The 25,509-nt window shown below is 38.0% G+C and overlaps 5 protein-coding genes and 1 non-coding gene across 7 annotated transcripts; 4 read left to right on the top strand and 2 right to left on the bottom strand.

The window, feature by feature from the left end:
• The first annotated feature begins 219 nt into the window (after positions 1–219).
• Positions 220–5,732, top strand: LOC129804885 (protein PTHB1). Its single transcript, XM_055852598.1, has 5 exons — positions 220–1,161; positions 1,240–1,373; positions 1,427–2,391; positions 2,447–2,866; positions 5,460–5,732. Exons 1-5 carry the CDS (start codon positions 350–352, stop codon positions 5,730–5,732), a joined length of 2,604 nt encoding a protein of 867 aa, XP_055708573.1. The 5' UTR covers positions 220–349.
• LOC129804925 (uncharacterized) lies at positions 5,160–13,404 on the bottom strand. Its single transcript, XM_055852711.1, has 4 exons — positions 13,251–13,404; positions 6,657–7,141; positions 6,394–6,499; positions 5,160–6,321 (listed from the first exon to the last, which is right to left on the bottom strand). Exons 2-4 carry the CDS (start codon positions 7,131–7,133, stop codon positions 5,819–5,821), a joined length of 1,086 nt encoding a protein of 361 aa, XP_055708686.1. The 5' UTR covers positions 7,134–7,141; positions 13,251–13,404; the 3' UTR covers positions 5,160–5,818.
• Positions 13,405–13,872: 468 nt separating this feature from the next.
• Positions 13,873–13,945, top strand: Trnam-cau (transfer RNA methionine (anticodon CAU)). Its single transcript has one exon. It is a non-coding gene; the product is annotated as a tRNA-Met (tRNA).
• A 14-nt stretch (positions 13,946–13,959) lies between these two features.
• On the bottom strand, positions 13,960–15,558 carry LOC129804919 (probable trafficking protein particle complex subunit 13 homolog). The gene is made up of 4 exons (XM_055852704.1): positions 15,440–15,558; positions 14,523–15,352; positions 14,278–14,460; positions 13,960–14,218 (listed from the first exon to the last, which is right to left on the bottom strand). Exons 1-4 carry the CDS (start codon positions 15,480–15,482, stop codon positions 14,006–14,008), a joined length of 1,269 nt encoding a protein of 422 aa, XP_055708679.1. The 5' UTR covers positions 15,483–15,558; the 3' UTR covers positions 13,960–14,005.
• LOC129804913 (differentially expressed in FDCP 8 homolog) lies at positions 15,552–17,318 on the top strand. 2 transcript variants are annotated; one of them, XM_055852688.1, is made up of 4 exons: positions 15,552–16,307; positions 16,400–16,471; positions 16,538–17,001; positions 17,064–17,318. In XM_055852688.1, exons 1-4 carry the CDS (start codon positions 15,653–15,655, stop codon positions 17,253–17,255), a joined length of 1,383 nt encoding a protein of 460 aa, XP_055708663.1. In that variant the 5' UTR covers positions 15,552–15,652; the 3' UTR covers positions 17,256–17,318. The 2 variants fall into 2 exon arrangements, with proteins under 2 accessions (XP_055708663.1, XP_055708664.1); XM_055852689.1 differs by lacking the exon at positions 16,400–16,471 and having other exon boundaries at positions 15,553–16,307.
• A 122-nt stretch (positions 17,319–17,440) lies between these two features.
• On the top strand, positions 17,441–23,066 carry LOC129804910 (RNA-binding protein 45). The gene is made up of 4 exons (XM_055852680.1): positions 17,441–18,113; positions 21,470–22,064; positions 22,129–22,357; positions 22,579–23,066. Exons 1-3 carry the CDS (start codon positions 17,494–17,496, stop codon positions 22,351–22,353), a joined length of 1,440 nt encoding a protein of 479 aa, XP_055708655.1. The 5' UTR covers positions 17,441–17,493; the 3' UTR covers positions 22,354–22,357; positions 22,579–23,066.
• The last annotated feature ends 2,443 nt before the right edge of the window (positions 23,067–25,509 follow it).

Genomic DNA, 25,509 nt, shown 5'->3' with positions numbered 1-25,509 from the left:
CTTTTTGTTCAAGAACTGCTGAACGGTCAGCATATTTTTTTGCTTTTCAATTCAGCAAAAGTATGGTGAAAACGCTGCCTTTTCCAGCTAACTGTGTTCTCTTTGATGTTTGATTTTGAGGAATAGGAATTCATATTTGTGGAACTTGACTGTAAAATTTAGTTGATTCAACAAATGTTTTCGTAACAAGTGTTCCTGTCACAGAGTTTTCCATCCCTGACGCGTGGGCGACTTCTTTACTACGAAAAAATCGCGTTTGCGCGTAAATCATCATATTCCATTATCTCTTTCTTCCACGAAGGATTGCCGCATAAACTTCATTAGGGGGACTGAAAAAGGGAGTTTAACGATGCCAACTCGTTGCTATGACTCCCTAAGCGTTGTCAACAGTAGCGTGAAAACCACAAAAGTGCGAAAAATGTCCCTGTTTCGTGTTATCACGTGGTGGACAACCCAATGTCCAAGTACCAGTGGATTTGATAGTTTCAGTCTCCTATGTGGAAGACTTGGCTTGGTGGAAGATGGTGAAAGGGATTCAATTGTGGTGGGTTCTCATTCTGGGCACTTGAGTGTCTTTGCACCATCACCGCCCGAAAATGGGGCCACATTTTCCCCTACAGATATTTTGTTAGAGGTCAAACTTCCACAACCCGTTATTGGTTTGGCTTGTGGAAAGTTCTCTAGCAGTCGAAGTGACAACCGCAGCTGCCTTGCAGTTCTGCATCCCATGAAACTCAGCGTTTTCTGGCTAACAGCAACGGAAGGAGTGGCTGAACACGGAACTCAATTTCGTCTTCAGCTTGCTTACGAAAGTATCCTTTCGAAGTTTGCTTTTTCATTGTGTAGTGGAGGTTTTGGGGGAGTCAAGGGAAAGGAATTCCTCTGTATCTTACACATGGACGGTGGTCTAAAGTTCTTTGAACAAGACGGCATTTCTTACGAAACCCAATTGCCTGAAGAAAGAACTATCCCTGCTCCTATGAAGTACGTCTCTCGCATTGATTGCTTCGTAACAGTAGCACCAAGTGGTTTTATTGAATGTTTTAAGTATCAAGATCTAGCTCAATCTTCTGACAATGTGACTTCGCAACAGATCTGTCCATTCTGGACTTTCTTCATTGGAGAGAGTCCCTTAGACATAGCAGTGCATCAAGTAACTAAGTCAGATATCGTTCTTCAAACTACGACTTTTCCTTTGTTTTCCTCACTTTCATAAGAAAACGTTTTCTTTTGTTTTAGTTCTGAGTCAGTAATAATTGTCTTGGGAGAGCATAACTTATTCTGCCTAAGTGATACTGGCAAAATTAAGTTCATCAAGAAACTAGACTATACCGCCGTGTGCCTTCATAGTTTTGTTATCGGATGGTACTGGGGTAAGTGTCTAGTTCGTTGGAAGTTTGTTACACTTAGCTTGGGTTACTTACAGAACCTGACGTGAGACTTATGATTGCAATTGCAACGGAAATGGGATCCTTGCTCATCTACGAGGAATCGAAGCTGATCTGGTCAGCACAGCTACCTCAAATTCCTGTAGCACTATCCAGAGGCACATTCACAGATCTATCAGGAGGAATTGTCACACTAAGCGATACTGGGATCCTTACAGTTGGATTTCTAGGTTCTGAACCCCAAATCTTTAAGGTCCCATCTCTGAACCTCAAACAACTAACCGTTGAGAAAGCTCAAAAGGAGCTGGAAGATTTAGAAGCTGAAATCAAATCTGGAATTGACTTTACTGATATTTCTCTTATCAATGCAACTGCCGAGCGGGAGCTATCGGTTAACGTAACTTTCAGTAAGATTCTAGTTCAATCTACGTACGCTCCTAAGGGTGAAGATGAAGAAAGTGATAGTCCGAAGATGTGTGAAATCAGCGTTGTACTTAAGGCATCCGTTAATATTGATCATATTCAAGTGATTGTAAACGCTAATGCGCCTCTAACAGCCAAGGATCCAATTCATGTGTTTCGGGACGTCGAAGACAAAGCAACCCGAAGGCTATCGACTTGGATCTACATGGGAAAGAGGCAGGACCCAACTTCTCTTAAAGTTACTGTTCTGGTCTCCTCCATCAATAGGCAGGGAATTCCAAGGGTTACTGAGAAGAGTATCTTCTTACCCATTGGACTGGTATACAAGAATTGTCTACCTCAGAAGGAAGCAAAGTACAAGATCGTTATAGAAACTGATAACGTTGGGAAAGGTGGCATTGCAGGCCTATTCAATGAGATGCAGTTTGAAGCATCAGCCCAAGCTATAGCTTTCAAATCAATGTATTCAGGAATATCTACAACCATTGTAGCTGCAAAGAACTCCAATCGCTACAGAATTCAAAGTGATAGTCTTGAATCTATGTCAGCAATTCTTAGTCTGTTTTTGAGTCGTTTGCAGGTAAGTTTAGAGTATGCAGTTCGATAATTTTTAAATGCGTTCCCTATGATTGCAGACGTCTTCTGACGAATCCGACAAGATCAAGATCACAGGTACTTTCTTCACAGAAGAGTTCCTAAACGCACTTGATAATCATGCAAACTGCGCGCAAAAAATGAAGGAAACTAACGATGAAATTGATGGTCGACTTAAGCAAATGCGACTAATTCAACGGAGTATCCTGTCAAAATTGCAAAACAAATCTTCAGAAGCTCTCACTGGACTTCAGATGCTTCTTAAACTCACTCATGAAGACATTGTGCGGCTTACAGAACAATTTAAAGATCTTGAACGGAAATCGGAAGACATCAAAGTCAGTTTGTGCTGCATTTTAAATATTATTCGGGAAACTTTGAAATATTCAGGACTGCCCAATCATGTCACGGAGAGTCTGCAGAGCATTCTTATCACTCCCATCAATGATTGGATAGAACAGGTAAAGAGTTTCAGTTTCAATATACAAAACACACAAATTAAAAAAAAAAACCGGTTATTTGACGAAGTGATCGTCGCGATCGTGTTAAAGGACCGCGAGGACCGCTATGAGAAAGCAGTCAATCGTAGTTCGTATTAAGTAAAGAAAAAAGTTCTATACTGGTTAAACACTTGACTAACTCATTTTTACAAGTCCTTTTCAGGACAGTTTTGTACCATCAAAAAAAATTGCAAATGCTTGAAAAGGTGGTAACCTATTTGTAATAGGTCTGGACTATACGGCGAGTGCGATAGAACCTCCCATCCAAGTTCTCGAAGCCTCTGGGGTGTTGATAAACATGTGTGCAATCTTTCGTTAGATGTAACACAACACACTTCCTTTTGAGCAAATCTATACATATTTTGGCGTTCGGGATTTTTACATTTTCGGGATTTTAACTTTCGTGATTTTAACTCCTGGGATTTTGGAGTTCAGGATTTTTGCTTTTGGGATTTTGGTTTTCGGAATTTTGAATCTTTCGGGATTTTGGCTTTCGGGATTTTTGTTTTCGTGATTTTAGCTTGACAGGATTTTGGTTTTTCGCGATTTCAACGTTTCTGGATTTTGACTTTTCCAGATTTTGGCTTCCAGGATTTTGGTTTGTCGACATTTTGGTTCTTCGCGAGTTTGGCGATTCGGAATTTTGGTATTCTGAATTTTTGCTTTTCGCGATTTAGGCTTTTTGGGATTCTAGCTTTCTAGATTTTGGCGTTTAGGATTTTTGTTTTAGTGATTTTAGCGTTTCGTGATTTTGGTTTTCCGAATTTTGAATCTTTCGAGATTTTATTATTCCAGTTTTCGGCTTTTCGGGATTTTTGTATTTTGGATTTTAGCTTTTCAGGATTTTGACTTTCGGTATTTTAGCGTTCGGGATGTCGACTTTCGAAATTTTAGCGTTCGGGATTTCGACTTTTCGGTATTTTGGCGTTCGGGATTTTTACCTTTTCGGGATTTTAACTTTCGTGATTTTAACTCTCGGGATTTTGAGGTTCAGGATTTTGGCTTTTGGGATTTTGGTTTTCGGAATTTTGAACCTTTCGGGATTTTAGATTTCTGGATTTGGCTTTTCGGGATTTTGGCTTGTCAGGATTTTGATTTTTCGCGATTTCGACGTTTCTGGATTTTGACCTTTCCAGATTTGGGCTTCTAGGATTTTGGCTTGTCGACATTTGGTTCTTCGCGAGTTTGACATTTCGGGATTTTGGTATTCCGAATTTTTGCTTTTCGGGATTTTGGCTTTTTGGGATTCTAGCTTTCTGGATTTTGGCGTTTAGGATTTTTGTTTTAGTGATTTTAGCATTTCATGATTTTGGCTTTTGGGATTTTGGTTTTCCGAATTTTGAATCTTTCGAGATTTTCACTTTTGTTATTTTGGCTTTTCGGGATTTTGACTTTTCCAGATTTTGGTTTTTCAGGGTTTTGACTTCCGGGATTTTAATGTTGGGGATTTTCTCTGTCGCGATTTTGGCTTTTCGGGATTGTGGCTTTTCGGGATTGTGGCTTTCGGGATTTTGGCTCTCTTGATTTTGACTTTTCAGGGTTTTGGCTTTCGGGATTTTGTATTTTCGGGATTTTGGTGTTCGGGATTTAGACTTTCTTGATTTACCTTTTCGAAATTTTAGCTTTCGAGATTTTGCTATTCCATTTTTCGGCTTTTCGGGATTTTTGTAATCTGGATTTTGACATTCGGAATTTTAGCGTTTGGGATTCCAACTTTTCGGTATTTTGGCATTCAGGATTTTTACGTTTTCGAGATTTTAATTTTCGTGATTTTAACTCTCGGGATTTTGGGGTTCAGGATTTTGACTTTTGGGTTTTTGGTTTTCGGACTTTTGAATCTTTCGAGGTTTGCTTTTTGTTATTTTGGCTTTTCGGGATTCTAGTTTTCTGGATTTTGGCGTTCGGGGTTTTTGCATTAGTGATTTTAGCGTTTCGTGATTTTTGCTTTTCGGGAATTTAGCTTTCGGTATATTGACTTTTCGGGACTTTGGCTTTCGTGATTTTTACTTTTCGGGATTTTAGCGTTTTGGGATTTTGGTATTCCGGATTTAGCTTTTCGGGATTTTGCAATTCGGAATTTGGCGTTCTTGATTTTGGATTTCGAAATTTTTACTCTTTCGGGACTTTGACGATCAGGATTTTGCATTTTGGGATTTCAGCTTTTCAGGATTTTGACTGGGTACCAAATGGAATGTTAGGATTTTCAATTTCGGTTTTGAAAATTCAAGACCAAAATTTGTTAAAATTCAAAAAATTCTGTGATGAAACTGATTTATTCTCGACATATTATTATTTATTTACAATCTCCCTTCTTAGCTAAAAAATTTAACAAATCTACAATATCAATAAATTATTTTAGTCCTAGATTTTCTTTCAATGAAAATCCATCTTTATGTAGTTATTTTATAAACAGTTGACACACAATATGGGGACGTTAAATTTGAATTCAAATACTTTGACAGTGACTGTGACATTTACGAATGATTCCGAAAGATATTCGGTTCTATAATCGTGATGATATTTTAAGATTAAGGGATTTTATGCTACATTTCAGACTTGGGAGGAGTCTATTGCTGCTTCTGTGGACTTGATAAGCCATGTGGGAGCTTTGAGCAAGAACAAGGGAATGGATTTTGAGGAAAATTATTCTTTCCTGGTCACTAACCCTTTTGACTTGGAGCGTCTGAAGCGACAATTGAATAACCTCTTTGAGAGGATCGCTAGGATGATTCAAGAGGGAAGTGTGGAAATTCAGGAAGATTCCCGGAAAGACGTGGAAATCAGTGACTGGCTCAATGAGGCTTCACCAACAGTCATGGAAAATTGAGACTCCTCCGTAGCAGGTTTTTTTGGGGATTTGGGGCAGTTTATAATAAAAATTCTAGTATGAAAAAACAAAAAACCAAAGCAACTTCAATCAGTTCTGACCTTGTAGAGCAGGGGATTCCTCAGACTCTCGTCGGCTCCGTCAAATACCACACTCTCGTACATCCACTTCCTCATAACCCGGCATTTCGTTCCGCACTTGGGGCTGCTGCATTTGGGACATGGAAAGAAGCATCCACAGCAGGTAAGTCGCAGACAATCGCACAAATCCTGCCCACCATTCTCGGAGCTGGAACTGCGAGTGTCGTAGGTCTTGCTCCTTTCCACTGCATGTTCCCACGGGAACTTTTTCAGTTTGTTTTTCTCTCGCTTCGATGTCTCGGGATTGAAGTCCTTCATGAACTTCGTGTCTGCCATAAGTTTCCGGAGACGCTTCATGGCCTGCTGACTTTGTGTTGGATTTTGTGCAGCCGGCGACACTGAGCCCCTTGCTGTGCTCTTTCTGGACAAGTTATTGCGTCGAATCTCCGCTACTTGTTGCTTGGACAGCCTTGTTCGTCTCTGGGGCAGAGTCTCCTCGGCCGGCGGCGCTAAATGTTGCGAGGGAAGCGGTTAGTTGACAGTCATTTGTGTTTTTCTGAATATATTCCGGTAATACTTACTTTCGCTTGTCTTGCCTTCATTGGAATCACTGTCATCGGATATAATGAGGATAGATTCGGGCTCCTGGTCGGAGGACATTTCAGATTTTCCAGGTTTTTCACAAAACTTGAGACAAAATATAAACAAAATTACAAAGAGGTTATGTTTACCAGCGTCGTTTTTCTACTGTCAAATAGAGGCGCTGCATGACAAAGCGTTATAAACTGTTATAAACGGCCTTTTTGAACTTTAACTGATATTTCGAGTATAACAGATCTAATACCTTGTTGATGGCAAAAGTGGCAAAAGTTTCTGGCATCCTTGTGGCCAAATCCGGATGTCGTTTACGAAATCCATAGAACCAGTCAATACCAGCCATTTGTTTTTTATCCCAAGGAGGAGTAGAGATCCCTAGTTCTTGAGCAAAATAAAAGGCCAAACTTCTAACATATTTCACAGTTAAAACGAAGCCATCAGGATCATCAGGATAATTTAGCAAAAAATTTTTCAAAGCATCTTCCTCATCTTCACTGAACCACGTTGCTCGACCAGATTTCACAGCTTCCACAGGTGTTGCCGATGATCCCAATTCTCCTTCTGATGCCTTCCAGGCCTTCCAGTAACGCCGCAGGGTTTGATGATTGATTCCAAAAGATTTTGCAGTTGATCTCACGGAAATACCACTCTTTACCACACGCAGGGCACTCTTTAGTTTCCTGGGGTCAAGGACCTCATTTTTCCTCTGATATTCGCGAACCATGCTACTAACTAAAAGACAAGAATAGGCAAAAATAGACAAATCTCAAAACAGACAAGTCCAGTGACATTTCACTTCGTAATTATTCGTATAATATCGGAAAGGAGCGCCCCATTCGGACTGTCACTTTTTGCCCCGAGCCCGAGGAATCTCTCTGATAAAATAAAATAATTCATGGAGAAAATTCTAAAATGAACACTGCATTAATTCAAATTGTTCTTAAAACACTCGCTATGAAAAAATCTTGGAAAATAAAATTGGATTGATAATGTTCTTTCGTGTTTTAACAATTTTAGGGAAAATCCAGTGATAAGCGTGGGTCAGTTTATTATAAGAGAGATTCCCAAAGGAGGAGTGTCAATTACGAGGTCAAAATTGGTCCTACAGTAGACTCTCACTCAATCGGCTCTTTTTCAATCGGGCGACAAATTTTGTTGACAATTTTCACGTTTAATTATGAAGCTAATTCGCTCAAATTCGGTGTAGTTCTTCCTATTTTATCGTGATCCTTTATAATTGAGTGCTTTTTGTGGAATTTACTAAGGCTTTGACACCCAAATCTATCGATAAACTGGATGACATTTCGCCCCAAATGCCCAATTGAAAGAGAGTCTACTGTATATACATTTCTGGCAATAATCATAGCTCCACTTTTTCATACTGGAAAAACTTTCACAAAAAAATTTTTTGGAAAAAATAAAAAAATATCATTTGAAGGTATTTTCAAACCGATATGACAAATTGCCATTTTAATTTCATACCGTTAGAACTGTGAATACTGTGATAGAACCTTTATCAAAATGGTGACTTTCGGGTGGCAATAGCTCCACTCAATAAATTTGGCTCCAGGGTATTTATTTTCAATCAGTGAAAGTAAATATCTTTTAGTAATTTACTTAATAACTTTATTAACCTAATTAGAATTATTTTATAAAGTTTTTCGTGAATTTTGCTGAAATTTTGTTAAGAAAATGTTTAATGAACAAAAATAAGGGATTAATTAAGGTCTTGAAAGGCATGGAAATTGACAACCAAAAAATTTCCATAAAAATGACAAGATCCTATCACTTTTCATCTGAATTTGTCTATATAGCCGACATATATGCATTTTAAACCACTCCCAGGTCCCAGGGCTAAAAATCTTCTTTTGTTAGAGGCAAAAGTGTGCAAATTTCCGTGTTACAGTCGAAAAAAACAAGTTTTCTACTGAAATTTGATGTAAAACAATGCTGACTGCTTAGTCTCATCATGTCCTGTTGATTTTGTCGCAAATCAGAATCGCGTCGAGCAAACGGTTCTCGGCCACCGAAATGGATAAAATTGACTCGACGCGATTCTTTACCCCCAAAATTCAATTCACAATCGAATTTTCACGCATTCCGAGTTGCAAACACCTAGATTTGCACGCATTTCGAGGTCACCTATAAAGAATTTCAGCTACCATAAGCTTATCTGGGCTTATAACTGGTCATTTTCTATTTTAAATAGTCTGGTGAACACAAGAAAAAAAAACGTTCATTGAAATCGGTTAATAAACATTAGATAGAGATAGAGTCCGGTTCATTTGGATATAGTAAGGGTCGGGGTACAGGTACAGTGGGTTGATGTAGGAACGGATGGGGCCTATCATTAGAAAGATCTCCATCTCATATACAATAAATATTAAAATTTCATCAAAATCGCTTCATAAACACCGAAAATATGGTCCGGTCAAGACATTTTTGATTCTCACAGATCAGGGAACATCGAGGGAGGAGTGCGACCCACCGTTAGAAAGGTCTCGACCTCAGCTACAACATTCTAAAATTTAAAGAAAAATCACAGTCTAGGTTTCGAAATATTCGATATCGATTAATCGAAAATCGATTAATCGGACCATCGATTAAATGGGACGAAGTTAGCGTGTCATGGGAGTTTGTAGTACTCCATGAGAGCTTTCCAAAACACTAAATTTTTTCAAGTTCTAACAATTAGAACCGGAGTTATGATCATTTGAAATTTGAATTTTTTGACCTTTTCTAGCTCGGGTCAGGGGAAGGTCGTGGAAACTTAAATTTTTTTTTAATCGAAAGCTCTTAGGCCCAGCTATAACATACTAAAATTTGAGAGCGATCGATGCCATAGGGGTGGAATTAGTGAGAAAATAAAATTTGGGGTATTCCAAAATGACGGTAGAGGCGGTGGGGGGGGGTGGATCTGACATCACCTTTTTCTAGACACCTTCTCTCACCAGAAGTGTCCTTCTCTCGCCTGAAGAGAGAAGGCGATGAGAGAAGGCCTTCTCTGGCCTTCTCTCGCCAGAAATGATTGTACGGCGGACGGGACGGACGGGACATACGTCCCCGAAAGTCGATTTTTAGCGCACATCATATTCGTGATCTAGATGTGTAAAAATGTGTTTATACAAAGTTTGGGCCCGATCTGACGAGGTCCGATTTCACCTGTGACCACAGAAGCTGAGATTGTAAAAAATCTCAGAAAATTCATTACTCGATCGTAATGAATATTCTCCTTAATAAATTCTATTCTAGTTGAACTAAAAGAATTGTTGAGAACCTACAGCCTCGGCCAAAAGTTTCTTGACAAAGTTATGTTTGAGAAATCAGGTGGGAAAAATAATAGAAAAAACAACTTTTTTTAGCTGAGATTCTTTACAATCTTTTTCTTTTGCAAATGAGTTGCTTAATTCATAGATGTTATGTTATGTATGTTTTTCAAAAATATTAATTAATTTTGTTTCATATAAAAAATAATCCTTTTCTAAAAGTTGATTATTTTTCATTGGCATAAAGTTTTTTGACAAATTTGAAATAGTGCGAGTTATATATAAAGTTATGTTATTTGAGGACCAGATGGTCGGAGGAAGATCATTAGGATCTCTGATAGTGACCAGTGACCCTATAATGATATCTGTTTCAAAATTTCAAAGTTCGTTGGTTTTTGAAGGAAAACAGACGCCAAAATATTGCAAAAATCAAGCATATCAAAAAAAAAAAAAAAGAATTACAAAGTAGCGGACTAATATAAGTTGTTCATTGCAACTCTTCGTCAAAGGAATCTTCAATTGGCAGGAAATTTGTTGTTCGTAAAGGAGAATGGTCAAAACTATATGGGCGCTGGTCCCGGAATCGCCACAAACGAGTGTAGGCGCATTTTGTAGGTACTGATATAAGATTGAAAAATTGCCGGGACCCAGGACGATAAACGCTGAGAGTCCTTGTAAAAATGCCTTTATTCTTTCGAAAAATCGCTGTTTTGACAACGAATTACGCAAGAACGGCTAAAGTGATCTTGATGAAATTCAGTATAGGGTCAGTGTATGACTTAAAGTTTTTATCTATGCATATCACCCCCTCCCTCCACCCTCCATTCTGATAGCCCCCATACAAAATGGGGGCGTTTTACCTTATAACTCCTTTCTAAGAGGAGGTAGAAAGCTGAAATTCGACAAGGGAACAAAGCTTAGGGAATACTTTTAAACCATGTATAATATCTTCCTCCTCTGTCCCCCTTTCTGGTAGCCCTCATACAAAATGAGAGCATTTCACCTTGTAACTCCTTTCTGAGAAAAGATAGAAAGTTGAAATACAGCATGGGAACAAGGCTTAAAGAAGACTCTTTAACCATAATGACCAAACTCTTCGTCCATCACCCCTTCTGGTAGCCCCCATACAAAATAAGACTATTTTACCTTATAACTCCTTTCTAAGAGGAGGCAGAAAGTTGTAATTCGACTAGATGTCTATAAATGCATATAAAATCTAGAAAATTATTGTTCACGTTATTAGTTATTCATTTCTTTTCATTCTTTTATAAACTAACTACTTCTTCTCAGAAGGGAGGTCAAAATGCTCTCATTTTGTATAGGATTACTAAAAGGGATGGTATAGGAGCGGGTTAACATGCATGGTTGAAAAGTATTCCATAAGTTTTGTTCCCTTGTTGAATATCAGCTTTCTACATCGTCTTAGAAAGGAGTTATAAGGTAAAGTGCCCCCATTTTGTATGAGGGCTACCAGAACGGAGGGTGGAGGGAGGAGGTGGTATGCATAAATAAAAAGTTTAAAACATACAGTGACCCTATACCGAATTTCATCAAGATCAGTTAAGCAGTTCTTGTATAATTCGTAGTCAAAACAACGATTTTTCGGAAGGATAATGGCCTTTTTTACTAGGACTCCCAGCCTTTATCGTCCTGTGTTCCGGCATTTTTCTCAACCTTATATCAATATCTTCAAAATGCGTCTACTCTAATCTTTGTATGAAGATGAACCAGCGCCCATATACTTTTGATCATTCTTCAGCATTGTAAAAAATAGTTTTTATGCTCTAGAACTGTTCCTCCATGGTTTAGAACATTGATCCCAGAACAAAAGTTGTTACCTATACTAATGTCTATCCAATGACATAGGTCCCATTCGTGGCGATTCCGGGACCGGATTTGACCATTCTCCTTTTATTAAAAAAAAATGTAAAAGAATTTTTCAAAGTTTAACTAAATACAGTAGAGTCTCCCAAATTCGAACGCTCGGGGGGTATTTTTGACATTTCTCACCTCCCAAATTCGAACGATTTTTTCAAAACTAACGAAATTTGTGTAAGATTAAATTGTACTTCGAATCAAATTCCCGTACTTTCTTACAAGACTTAGTGGTAACATACTTTCTTTTCATTTTATACGATCATAATGTATGTAAACATTCAGGAAGAAGCACATAAATATGATTTTCATTCATCCAGAATACGAAGTTTTTAACATAACCTCACAATTGACATTTTGAATCCAAACGGCGTTCGAATTTGAGAGATTCAGATTTGAGAGACTCTACTGTACTAAAAAACCGACAACATTTTGAAACAGTCTCTTGAAGTTCTGACGTTTGAACTGGCATGTTTAGAGTGTATGACTAAAGATTTTCCGGTGATCACTAGTGGGAATGGATGGGGTCATCTCAAGATTAAAACACTTTTTTTAATCCTAGGACCGAAAGCTCTGAGGAGGATTAAAAAGGTGTTTGATTGTTAAGGTGACTCCATTCCCAGTGGCAATCATCGAAAAATCTTCAATCATACTCTTTTAGTTCAATTAAAAGAGAATTTCATTCTGCAAAGAATAAGCTTAGCTTTGATTTATTTCATTCATTAATTTCGGTGAATACATTTATTAATCTTTTCCGCTAATTCGGCTAATTCAAAGAAAAAGCTCTTCAATTTTTTAGATGTTCGCCCGAGCGATTCCCAGCAAATCTGGTCGGTGCTTCATTGCTTTCATTTCTGTATATTCGAAAATACTTAGAATTGGCTTTGTTCTTATTAATATATTCTTAGATCTCTTACTTAGAACTAATTAAAAAAGATTTCTCCTGATTTTCTAATGTCTCACGGCGAAAAGAAACGTCATTATCATGTCTCGCCGCTTGTTGTTTGCATTTGGTCAAACGATTTGCAGTCTTTTGTGTGCTTTTTTATAAAATAGCTTGAAAAGCGTTTTTCTCGTTTTCTCAGTTTTCTCGCAGAGAAAACGGTGTTTTACAAAGATGTAGATGAATAAATTTTCTATGAAAATATGTCCTCTATGTATTTTTTTGAAATTTACGGAAGTCCGTAATGAAGCGAATCAAAATATGATAATACCACCCCATGTCTGGTACTATTTGCCCCAGCATTTTTGAGAATGGTCACAAAATTACCTTTTAGAAATCGGCTCGATAAACGTATTTCCTTACAAAATAGAGGAATATTACTTTCACAAAATTGTAGAGCGGTAAATTTCCTATAAAACTGCGCTAATAAGAAATTTTTGAAGCGCTCGAGTAGCTTGTAAAAAAATAAAATATCCGTTTTGTGACTTTTTGCCCCAGTCTCCCCTAAGTTTTAGAGTTATTAAGCTCAAAAGACCCGACTATCTGACTGACGTCCGACTGAACGACACCAAGAAACTCTAAATCACATTTATTTTAATCAAGAAATTGAAATAAATCCTGTGGGAAAGTTTGAGCTCGATCGGAGGTTATACATTTTGTTAGAAATATAATAGACGAGATTATTAAGAATTTCTCTCAAAAATGCAAGACTTATGAATTACTAAATATTAAACATTTATAAGTAATGTATCCAAACCTTGAATTTTTCACACTGTGCAGAATAAGCTGGAACTTCTTGAATTGGAGAAACTTGGCACAATTGAAGGGAAGAAAATTACACAAATTACAATAAATGCAAATCGCGTTTGGGAAACGAGAAAAACATGTAGCGACTATGACAATGACGTTTCTCTTCGTAGAAACATCGCAAAACATCGGAGAGTCTTCATTGATTTTTGCTACTTTTTGCCCCGAGCCTTTTGCTTTTGTTCCTTTTTATCTTTTGAGGATGTTCATGAAAGCTATTTATGGAAAAAATGAAGTCTCTCTTGTGTCTGGGAAGAATATGAATTTTGAAATTTATATTTTGTTACTTTTTGCCCCAAGTCAAATTATTATTGCTTTGATAACTCACACGGACTTTTTTCCTCATGGAATATTTAATTTTTTCCCTTTAGGAATCACATTATTGACAATAAATCTAGTACCATATACACAGGGTTTTTTTCTTACGGATTGAGCGATTCAGATAATTCTATCAATGTAATTTTAGTTTGCTATTTTCTAAATTCTAAATAATTTTTGTAAAGAAAATATCAAGAAAATCAAGTAAATCGATAACTTCTGCATATATTAAACTTTGTTCAGCCGTTCATCAAGCCTCGGTAGCGCAGTAGGTAGCGCGTAAGTCTCATAATCTTAAGGTCGTGAGTTCGATCCTCACCCGGGGCATGTCTTTTTGGCAATTTTCCTGCAAATATTATTTATTTTTTGCACATTTTTCCGGCTTTTCTAGTCATAATACTGGACATTCTCGTCCATATTGAAGCTATCCATGTCGTATGTTGTGTCTACAACGAAGACTTGAAGGAAATCTTCAAACTTGTAGGTCTTTTTGAGGAATGTGTCCATGAGCTGGAGATCTGTGATAGTTATCAGGCCAAGTTTAACAGGAAATACAGTTAAACTGCAATCCCTAAAGGCTCCTGAAGCAATAGTACCCAGCTGGAAGGAAAAATAAGAACTGTAGCCAAGAAGTGGGTAGTTACAGGTCCTTCGCTAACCGTGTATTCCGTGGATCCGGTGTAGGTGGAATTCATTCTGGCACTTGTGGTCAAACTAAGAGCCAGATCCATGGATTGGTCACTGGTGTTGGTAATGCGACATTTGAAATTAAAAGCTGAGCCTATCTTGACGATGCTAGCTGCCTCAATCACGCTCAGACGGAGATCCTTGAAGTCTATTGGCTGGAAGAGGAATTGCGCCGATGGAAAATTATTCAGAAGATCCACCTTGATAGACAACTTACGCTTCGCTGCAATTGGCTGGTTTGCAGACGTCCCCTTTCACCAAGATTCGACCTCCAGACAATATCCAGCTTCCCGATGTCATTGGCAATCCTCAGGGCATTGGGATCATTAGCCACTGAAGGAATTGGCTTGATGCAGTAGAAGAATTGACAACTGTTCTGGGGCTGCAGCATCTTCATGGATGGAAAGACAGATTCCCCAGATGCCAAGGTGTTCAGCTCAGTTGCTGTGTACTTATCAGAACTCTCCAGTTCTACCTTCTCCAGGCAGATTGTTCCCGCTGTGATGTTCTGGATTTGAGCTTCCAGATAAACTTCATCCGTTTCAGCATTGTAAAATTTTGTTTTCACATCGAGAGGCTTCACCACTTGGAATTTAAAGAACTTCCGGAACGATGCTGGGAGTCCAGCCAGGGTATTATACTGAACTTCACAGATGAGGATGTGAGTCCCAATTTCCACAACTTCGTGGTGAATAACATCATCCAGTGTGTCTTCGGGATTTAGGGTAGCTGGGAGATTCTTGCCCACGTGCATTGGCAGATTGATCCGGGAAGTTGTTGACTGGAGATCTGCCTTTACAGTGACATTGTGGACAGGATGTTTGGTGCAGTTGTGGACACAGATGTAGCTGGAGAAGGATTCCCCCAGGTAAATATTCCCGAAACTCTGTGGCAGGAGCATGAATGATCCAGCTCCTACGCTTTCTACCCCACGAGCTGTTGTGGCATCTTCCTGTAGGAGTTTATTCAGAGTGTTCTGAGGCAGATCCTTGGCCTCTGAAGTCACAATCCTGGGCATGACAAGAGTTGGTCGGGTCAGCCTCATCACTAATGAAAATATTGATTAATTCCTTGTTACTGTCCTTCCTGTCCATACTCGAAAAAAAGCCCTGAAAAAGCTCCTCATGTCCTCACCTTTCAGAGCCAAAAGATGCTCAGCTTGCTCCGCTGTAGTCATTTTTGCAGTCTTTCACTGAATACCATAAAAAACTGCCACAACTTGAGGTTAGGAAGGTATCTCATCGGGCATCCCAAAATACTTCTGTCAGTCAGTGTTTGCAAAAATTCACGATAACAAAGAGAAATCGCCCTAAAATTCCAATTAAATGAATTAGTGGAATTCCAGTGATGATGGAGTCAGTTCAGGGAAGGATAATAGCTTCCGCTGGGCGGGAAATTACAGACAATCATCCCGTGGCAGCTAGTCTATCGAGCTCATCTACTCACTCAGACGAAATCTCAACGTCTTCTGAGATCTCCCAGGCCATCCCACACGGTCTAATCCGGGAACAGTGGCAATTGGTGTTGGGTCAGGAGGCTTCGATGATGGATCTGCAGAATGCCATTGAGCTCTGTCGAAAATTGGTGCTGGAATATGAAGAAGGGAGTTCAGAGAGGAAATGGATTGTGCGTCATCTGGTCGAGCTGAGATTTCGTCTCAGAGAGATTCAGGATGTGGCTGAAGATCCTGAGGGTGTGGCACCACCAGCTGCCCGAGTCATTTTGGGTCATCATTTTGTCACCAGACAGATTCTCAATGTAACCACGAAGCAGTACTGTGATCACTGTACTGGGATTATTTGGAGTGTTGTCCAGGCATCCTACATATGTTCCGATTGCTCCTTTTGTGTCCATCACAAGTGCCTGAATAGTGTTCTGAGAGTGTGTGCTCATGTGGTGGCCACTGAGAGGAAGATTCCCATCGAAGACATCTGTCCGGAAGTGGGATTGGCAGAGCAGAAGTACAAATGTGCCGAGTGTAGCATCCCTCTCACCTTCAACAGTAAGTTCAATATGTCTTAATCTTGGGTGATGCTTTGGCATGAGACTTTTCCATGTCTCCTGGCCATGGGATCACAGATATTGAGTTTTCAGGGCATACGAGTTTTTTGCTGATGAACGAGCCCTTTGTTGCATGCTTCAGGGCAAAGCCCACACGGCTCGAAGGTTAGCTTTCGGGGTCTTTGAAATTCTAGAAAAATCTCTCATTTCCCACTTTGAGTTCTTTTGCAGAATTGCCATGGACAGAGGCACGCCTCTGTGACTATTCTGGACTGCATTACTGCCCAACATGCCATTGGAACAATACCAGTCCAATTCCAGCTCGAATTGTCCACAACTGGGATTTTATACCGAGAAAAGTTGGTAGGGCATCCCTCCAGGAACTGATCCTACTGCATGACAAGCCTGTAATTGACCTGGAGGAGCACAATCCCAAATTGTTTGCATTTGTGCAGAAATTGGCGCATGTAAAAAAGATCCGGGTGGATCTGTATCATATGAAGAAGTATCTCACGGAATGTCGATTGGCAGCGGCTGAGAAGATCTTAGACAATATATCCGGCTCTAGAAGGTATCTTCTTCAGACGCCGGAAATGTACAGTGTAGCAGATCTCGTGGCTGTTGAATCTGGAGCTCTGCATGAGTTCCTCAACAAAATCTACGACGCATTCGAGCGTCATATCCGTCAGTGCCAGGTTAGTACTTTGCTATCTTGCAGGAATAGGCGAATGAATGCATAATCCTCCAATCCTTGCAGATTTGTTCAGGAAAAGGTTACCTTTGTGAGGTGTGTGGCAATAATGAAGTAATATTCCCATTCGACGATTGCTCAATTCCCTGCCGGAAGTGCAATTCAATATTTCATCGTGTGTGCTGGCTGCGAAAGAACCAAACCTGCATCAAGTGCATCCGGCTCGAGATGAGACGATCACGAGAAGATACAAGCTAACGAGAAGAGTAAAAATAATATTTTTCTAATAAAATTCCACGATTGACCGTTTTTTCTTTTGAATTCTAGTGGTTTTTCTTGCATTTCTTGCAGTTCTTGCAGCAATCCCTACAAATAATTTGTCATTGGAGAATTTGTGGAATGTCCACAGCAATGTCCAGGGGAATTAATGGAAATTTTTCCACGGGAAAGAGAAATCATTTGTAGTGCGATGAAAATGTTTCTGTCGTGGTGGTGAATGTTTTCATTTTCCCGAATAATTGCAGCATTTTCTAAGTTTTTATCTTGGTTTCTTGTGATTTTTCAACCCTGGTGGTGTGATTGTGCGAGGAAGAGAGGAAGTGCATGGAAAATGGCAGCCAAGAGGTCCAGTTCATTCAGGGATGAAAAGCACTCCCATGCTCTCGATGAGCCCCCCATGTCACGTCTATTTGTGGTCTGTGGTAAATCTCACACGGAAGAGGAGTTCACCACCCTCTTCCAGCCCTACGGAAATGTCGAGGAAGTGTGGATGGTCAAGGATAAAAATACAGGAGAAAGCAAGGGAGTTGTCTACATCAAATTCAGCAAGACTTCCGAGGCAGCTCAGGCCCTGGAGGCACTCAATGGGAAGGTCTTGGTGAGCGGAGAGCGTCCCATTAAAGTCCTGGTGGCATCCAATCGTTCCCAGGGTGCCAAGAAGGCGTCAGATAATGAATTTGAGAAGTGCTTGAGGCTCTTTGTACTGATCCCGAGAACCATGACAGAGGATGAACTGAACACGGAGTTCAGTCAATATGGGGATCTGGATTACGTGAGCATCATCCGGGACAAGAGTAGCAGGGAAACAAAGGGATTTGCCTATGTGAAATACAGGAAGTAAGTGGCCCACTTAAATCCTCTAAAAAAAGTACATTACCTTGCAAAAATATAGAGACACCTCAAGAAAATTATTGAGAAAATTTATTACAGTAGACTCTCTCCCAATCGGGAATATGGGGTGAAATGTCATCTGGTTTAGCGATAGAATTGAGCGTCAAAGCCTTTGTAAATTCCACAAAAAGTGCTCAATTTCAAAGAATCACGATAAAATAGGAAGAACTAAAGCGAATTTGGGCGAATTAGCTTCATAATTAAACGTGAAAATTGTCAAAAAAATTTGTCCCCCGATTGAAAAAGAGCCGATTGAGTGAGAGTCTACTGTAAATGCTTTTTTTCTATAATTATTAAAACGATTTTTGATAGAAACAGTAGTCGTAAACCTTTTTTTTATCAATTAACTTCTTTATCTTTGCTATGAATATTCCACATTAAATTAGTATTTTTATTGTTAACACTTTAAAACCCGAGCCAAAAAATTACGTAAAATACCAAACTGGCATAAAATTCCAGCACTGATATTCTCAACAAAAGAGCATTTTTTAAAAATAGTTTTTCGTTCCGTAACACTTCTAAAGCAGTACTAGGACTCATAAATTCATTTTTCAATAAATATTTGCCCTTTTTTGTCATTTTCATATAAATTTTCTGAAAACTGACAAAAAATGTCCAGGTGAATTTTTTACAGATTTTCTTAGCAAAAAGCTAATTTCCATTGCATTTCCTTTTTCCTAACAATTTGGCAAGGATTTTAGGACTCATATCAATATATTTTCCTGCAATACAGTAGAGTTCCTCAAATCTGAACATTTGGGGGGGTATAGATGACATTTCCCACTCCTCAAATTTGAACAATGTTTTCAAAAACGTAATGCCCTAGACACACTTACGACTAAAGTCCAGAGACGACTAAGCTAGTTCATAGCCAAGTCAGTTCCTTCCTGACACACTACAAACGAGGATTAGCGTTCATTGGTATCCACAAAACATAACTTTCCTGGGTTTTTATGCAGATATTTCTACTTAAATGCACTAATACGCCTCTGAAACTGAAACTATATGCAATATCATGTCTCAGTACACGTCCAATAATTATTGTTAATTACAATTATTTGTGAGGTGGAAGCTAACTCGCGACTTAAGCCAATTTTGGCTATTCTAGTGAATAATTCTTGTTGTTGTACATGAATTGTGAAGTAAATTTACAATTAGTTTCATTTTCAAAGGACTACTAGTGCATTTCAGTAGAAATATCTGCATAAAAACCCACAAAAGTATGTTTCGTGAGTGCCAGAAAATGTTAAGCCTCGTTTGTAGTGTGTCTGGAACTGACTTGGCTATGAACTAGCTTAGTCGTCTCTAAACTTTAGTCGTAAGTGTGTCCAGGACATAACGGAATTGATGCGAAATGCGCTTTCCCTAAATTAAGAAAAATAATTTCAGAGAAAATATCAATGTTATTTATTGTGAAATAAATGGAATATGATACGGAAATTAATATAATACGATAATATTGAGGAAACACAAGAGAAAAATGGTCCTAATTCAGACTTCACGCGAAATTTTCTTCGCATAACCTCAACTTTTACATTTTGAATTCAACCGGCGTTCAAATTTGAGGAGTTCAAATTTGAGGAACTCTATTGTATTTTCAAAATCTCATACAGTAGACTCTCACTCAATCGGATCTTTTTCAATCGGGCGAAAAATTTTGTTGACAATTTTCACGTTTAATTATGAAGCTATTTCGCTCAAATTCGCTGTAGTTCTTCCTATTTTATCGTTATTCTTTATAATTGAGCCCTTTTTGTGGAATTTACAAAGGCTTTGACGTCCAAATCTATCGCTAAACCGGATGACATTTTGCCCCAAATGCCCAATTGAGAGAGAGTCTACTGTATATAATTTGCGCTTTTTTAAAGAAAAGTGAAATTCCAACAGAAATTCGAAAAAGAAAAAGGCATAAAGTGAATTTTCACCTTATTTTTCTCTTCAGTACCACTTTACAATAATTCTAGGACTTATCATTATTTTAACATTTTCACGTATTTTTTGCTATTTTTATGAATCGTGAAAAAACTCAAAAAATGTTAACATTTTTTAGGTTATGTAGTACAGTAGACTCTCGCAAATTCGGCTCTTTTAAGATCGGGCTACATTTTAATCCGGGTAGCAGTTAAATTTGAAAAAAGTGTGTTGTCATTTTTGAAGTTTGATTATGATTATCAAATTAATCAAATATGCTCAAATTTGGCATGGTTTATCTTAGTTTTGATGTGATTTTGCATTATTGATGTGATTTTGCATTAATTATTCATGCAATTTATAACGTAGTGAGTGTGTAAACTCAATATGCATAATATGCAGATGAATAAAAAATCGTTGCATTTCAAAAAGTTTGTTGCTCGAATTTCTCTCTAATGCGGGTGGCATTTTGGTTCCAAATTCCCAAATTTGAGAGAGTCTACTGTATAAGCCATTTAAATGTCCGTTGCTAATGCCAACTCCATATAAAAAGGATGGCATTTTGCGCCATTTTGGTGTTCTACGCCCATTTTTTGGTTTTCTTCCTTATTTTTTAAATTGCTTTACGAACATGAATTGTCTCATTTCATTAGTTGTTTTTTACTGAGCGATTTTAACAAAATTGTAACTATATTTCGTAACAAAACTGTAAAAAAAAACGTTTTGGAACAAACAAATATCTTCTCTAGGTACAAATTGATTCCAAAAAAATTTGTTCCAAGGAAAACTTGTTCCAATATTTTGGTCAGTGTCCAAAAATTTTTACTGTGTAGGCAAAAACAAAAAAAAAGATTTATCTCACTTGAAGGACATTTTCACTCAAGGCTCTTTTGAAATGTCTTTTGTAGCTTCCCAAATTTGCCTTCCAAAAAGCCCAACATAATTTAATTTGGATTAAATTATGTTATGACTAAAATAGGATTGCTGCTGATTTTTCAAGTAATGATTCGGCTCCAAACAGCTGAAATGCCGAAGCTAGAGGAAGCGAGTAATCCGAATCCCGTCAGATTATTCACTTGCTCTGGTGAGAACTTTCTGGGGAATTTTTCCACTGTTTGAACTAACTCTCAGCTGTTTTGTGTTTTCATGGCCACTAGTAACGGCTCTTACAAGGCTTACAAGCCACCACCGAGCTTAAGGCAGTAATTACCCCTTGTGTAAGCTACGCCTAAGGTAATTTTTTAAAAATCGGATAGCACTGAAAGTCAGACTATGACTGCGATTTCAGCACGCAAATCGCAAATATATTATAAAGTTGAGGTGTTTCTTAAGTATCCGCTCTTTCAAATTTCACTCTACAGTTAAATTATTTTAACATAAATTTATACTAGGTTTTCGGATGCGGCAAATGCTTTTGAAAACTGCGATCGAAAGTACAAGGCAATGTTTGCCGAGCCAAAACCCGCGAGGAATGACTTGATGAACATGTCCAATGACTCTCTACTCAACTGCTCTCGAATGGACAGACGAATGTCGGGCAGTGGATTGATTCCTTCACTGCTAAGTGAGCCGACTGGCATGAATCGCCTTATGTCATCTCAGGAAGTCACTTTAAACGTAATCTGTAGCGCTTTGGTGAATCAGGATCAACTCTGGCGACTCTTCGATATCATTCCGGGTCTCGATTACTGTCACATCACCGGAGAATTCAATAGGAATTCTAATTGTGCCATTGTCACCTATTCCAATCCAAGTTCAGCTGCACATGCTCGGGAGAAACTGCACGGATTTGAGTATCCAATTGGGGAGAGACTTATTGTGAAGGGTGGTTCGGATTTATCGCCAATTCCGCCTCTAGTGCCACAGTCTTCTCAGAATGAGTCTCACGGTGACATTCAGAGTTCGGTTTCATTGCCACCGCCAGCACCTCTAGCTAATTCTTCAGCTTCTGTCGCACAGAGATGTTTCATTGTTTGCGTTGCGCAGGTGAATTTTATTTTCACAGTGCAACTTGCGATGGAGTATTGGATATTTTTTTAAATTTTTGCAGGCGCTTCCTGTTCAAATTCTCCGGAATGTTTTTTGTCGCTTCGGAGATCTGATTGAAGTGTATCTACTGCCCAATAAGAATTGTGGATACGCAAAGTATGCACGAGAGGAGAGTTGTAGGAAGGCTATTGAGAAACTAAATGGAGCAGAGATTTACGGAATTCGGCTGAAAGTGATGGAAGCTGAGGAGTTGAGTGACAGGAAGAGGCAGCGTCGAGACGAATAAACAGGTATGTTTCAATAATAAACTCTTTCTTTTCTTTTTTGTTTTTTTTTCTAGCTCAGGAAGCTGATAGTTCCCGATGATCCAGATATTGAGCCATGACAGGAAATTGTTTGATTTTCAGGATTTTACTATGCCCTATTTTAATTTTCAGATAAACACACAAATATTTCCTTTCAGTGTGAATGCTGATAAATTTATAGCACCTTTCCTTACCGTCTTTCACAGAGAACAGAACAATGTGAAGAGACACACAGATGACGACAATGAAGACGCAATATGAACGCACACAAACTGAAATATGTACTGAACGTATTGAAGGGTAGTAAGATAGAACGGACAGACCGCAACATACCATTAATATGTAATTCCATTGAAAAAAAAATTAAAACTTGATTCTCTGACACTGAGAAACGCACAAAATTCTGACACTGACGACCAGGATTTGAGGGTAAGCCACGAGAATATAGACATTATTTGAGGGATAATTGATATTATTTCTCCATGAATTTAACTCAAAATTTTACACGTGAGACTTAAGTGTGTGTGAAAGAATGCAAATTTAATTTCTCTATCATAACCAACGTACTCAGATTTACAATTTTTGTGAATCCAATTGGAGGTGAGGAGAGGAAAAGTATTTATTTTCTGTATTTTATCTCTAAACAAATGTACAACAGGTGTTTCGTAAATAAATGGATGATCGTTCACTTTAATGTGATTTCTTTTTAATTTTTCCCATTTTTTGAGTAAAGTGGCACATTGTGTGTTTAGAAATTTTCAAATCTAGAATATTATCTTGTTTTCTAACTGGAATTGAGAAAGTATCCAGAATGTCCAGAATGACTGAAGAGACGGTAACTCACTATGCGTGCGAGTGTCCTAGCTTAACATCAGACGGGTATTGCTAGGTAAAGCGGTGCTATCTGATGAAGACCTGCCAATATATCAAAGCCGCCCTGTTTAATAGAGTTTATCGGAAAAATGGACTGGCTTGAATCATCTTGCCCTTAACCCTTTAACGACGAGACACTTTTTACGAACTGAAAATCAACAATAAACATTAAACTGAGAAACATAATCAATGATAAGTCTTACATCTAACCTTGGAAAGTCCAACAGAGTCTGATTCGGTGTATTTTGTGCTTCTATGAACGATAGGGACAAAAATAGCCCAAAAATTTAAGTAATTTTTCTGACAATAGGGTGAATTGTGGAAAGGAAGACATTTAAGAAAAAGTTCAATTTCTGATGCATTTTTAAGCCAAATAAATATTTATTATTTTCATTTAATTTGTATCATTAGATTCCTTGTGAAATATTCTAACAGAATCTGAACAGTTTTTATTAGAATTTTCAACCAATTTATTAGAATATTCAATCAAATTAGAAGAGAACACATTTTGAAAAGATGGACAAAATTTTGGAAAGCGGGACAAATACTTTTGAAAAGATGGACATAGTGATATCAATGACAAAATATTATACGAAATATGTAGAAAATCAATTGTTGAGGGTTTTCTACGTATACTTGCACATTGGATGGTTATGCTAATCCCATCTTTATGTCCGGGTAACAGTTGAGGAACGCTAATTACTAAGAACTTCCTGGACGTCCAACCAAAAAGAAATTCTGTAAATTTCACATAGACGCCCCGCGCTGTCCAGCAGTTATAGCTTTAAAGCGGATGCAACTTTTTAGCACACTTCAATACCCAATTCGCCCAGGTCCTTTGTCTTGCTTGTTGACATTTGACATGATTTCACCGCACAAAACCCCCAAATTCATCAACAAAATCAACTTTTCCAAGATTTCATAAAACTTGTTTTGAAAGCAACACGAAATTAAATCTCTTTTCCCTCCTTTTTAACTTTAATATTTCACAAATATTTTTTATTCACCTTTTAACTCTTTCGTCTCCTTTGGGACTCTGGGTACCCATGGAAAAAAGAATTTTTTTGGACTATTTAGAATCGATAAAAATCCGATTCTTGTAGATGATTACAAACTATAAGTATGTCCAAATCTAGGATATTTTTTGCAGGATCCTAATTAACTCTTGAGCTTAGATATTTTTGGTCAAAAATCGTGAATTTTCGATTTTCTGCTTCCTTGCACATATTGTGACTTTTTTCATATTTCTAGACCCGTATAAGGAAAAACCTCTCGGGGCCAATAAGTATGATAACTAACAATTACAGATTACATAAATTTGAAAACTAATTTTTTCTTACATTTTCAAAAAACTTGTTCAAACTTGATGGGAACTTTCATCCGCAATAATCTAGAGGTCAAATGTAAGGTTATCCCGCCAATGCCCGCCATTTGCTTTTTGACACCAACCTTGTAACAAAATTCCAACCGGGAGCGACATTTTTGCCAATATGACCGATAATTTTGATATTTGGCAGCGCGAGAGATTGCTTTCGGGGAAGTGTTTCCTATTCTTCCTGATTTTGGTGAATTCTGATTATCCAGGAAGTGTCTTTTATGCTTTTGAGAAAGCTTAGTGTGTCTACAATAATATCGTGTTGGAAGAAATGTGTGTTAAAGTGTTATTGTGTGAAATATGTTGAGGTATCTGTTGGTAAGCAGGAACTTGGTGTCTTTTTGACCACTTCCTGGACATCTCAGAAGATACTGGTCAATAATAATTCTTCTTGTTTTAGTGATCAACATTGTAAATGAGTTGTTCCAATTTCCCAGAGGCGGAAAAAATTCTTTCTCTACAAAAGTATCATATTTGATCACTAAGACTTACAATAAAGTGAGTTTTACTGAAATTCGGTCGCTGGATATGTTGTCCTCCGGAAAGAGTTTAAAAAAATTGGAAGTATAAAAAATAAATAAAATCAATTATGAATTTGAGAATTTAAAAATTCGTCTAAAAGTATAAAAAATTTAAAAAAAATTTAAAAGATTAAATATTTACTACATAGCAAATAGCTAGAAACTTGCAAATTTTAGATTCCTTCTACCTTCTACTTCACTACCTTCTACTTTATTGCTTTACGTCTTGATGAATTTAGTACTTCATTTTTATTTGTACATTTGTAATGCTTTAGTTTTATAATTTGGTTCCTTGTGCTCAAAAATAAATTTTGTACTGTATTTACAGTAGACTCTTCGATATCCGGCTGACTGGGGGACAAAATGAC

This window comes from Phlebotomus papatasi, chromosome 2 (genome assembly GCF_024763615.1).
Source record: "Phlebotomus papatasi isolate M1 chromosome 2, Ppap_2.1, whole genome shotgun sequence".
Classification (NCBI taxonomy): Eukaryota; Metazoa; Arthropoda; class Insecta; order Diptera; family Psychodidae; genus Phlebotomus; species Phlebotomus papatasi.
The sequence above is the reverse complement of the archived record's forward strand: the minus strand, read 5'-3'. Positions and strand labels throughout refer to the sequence as shown.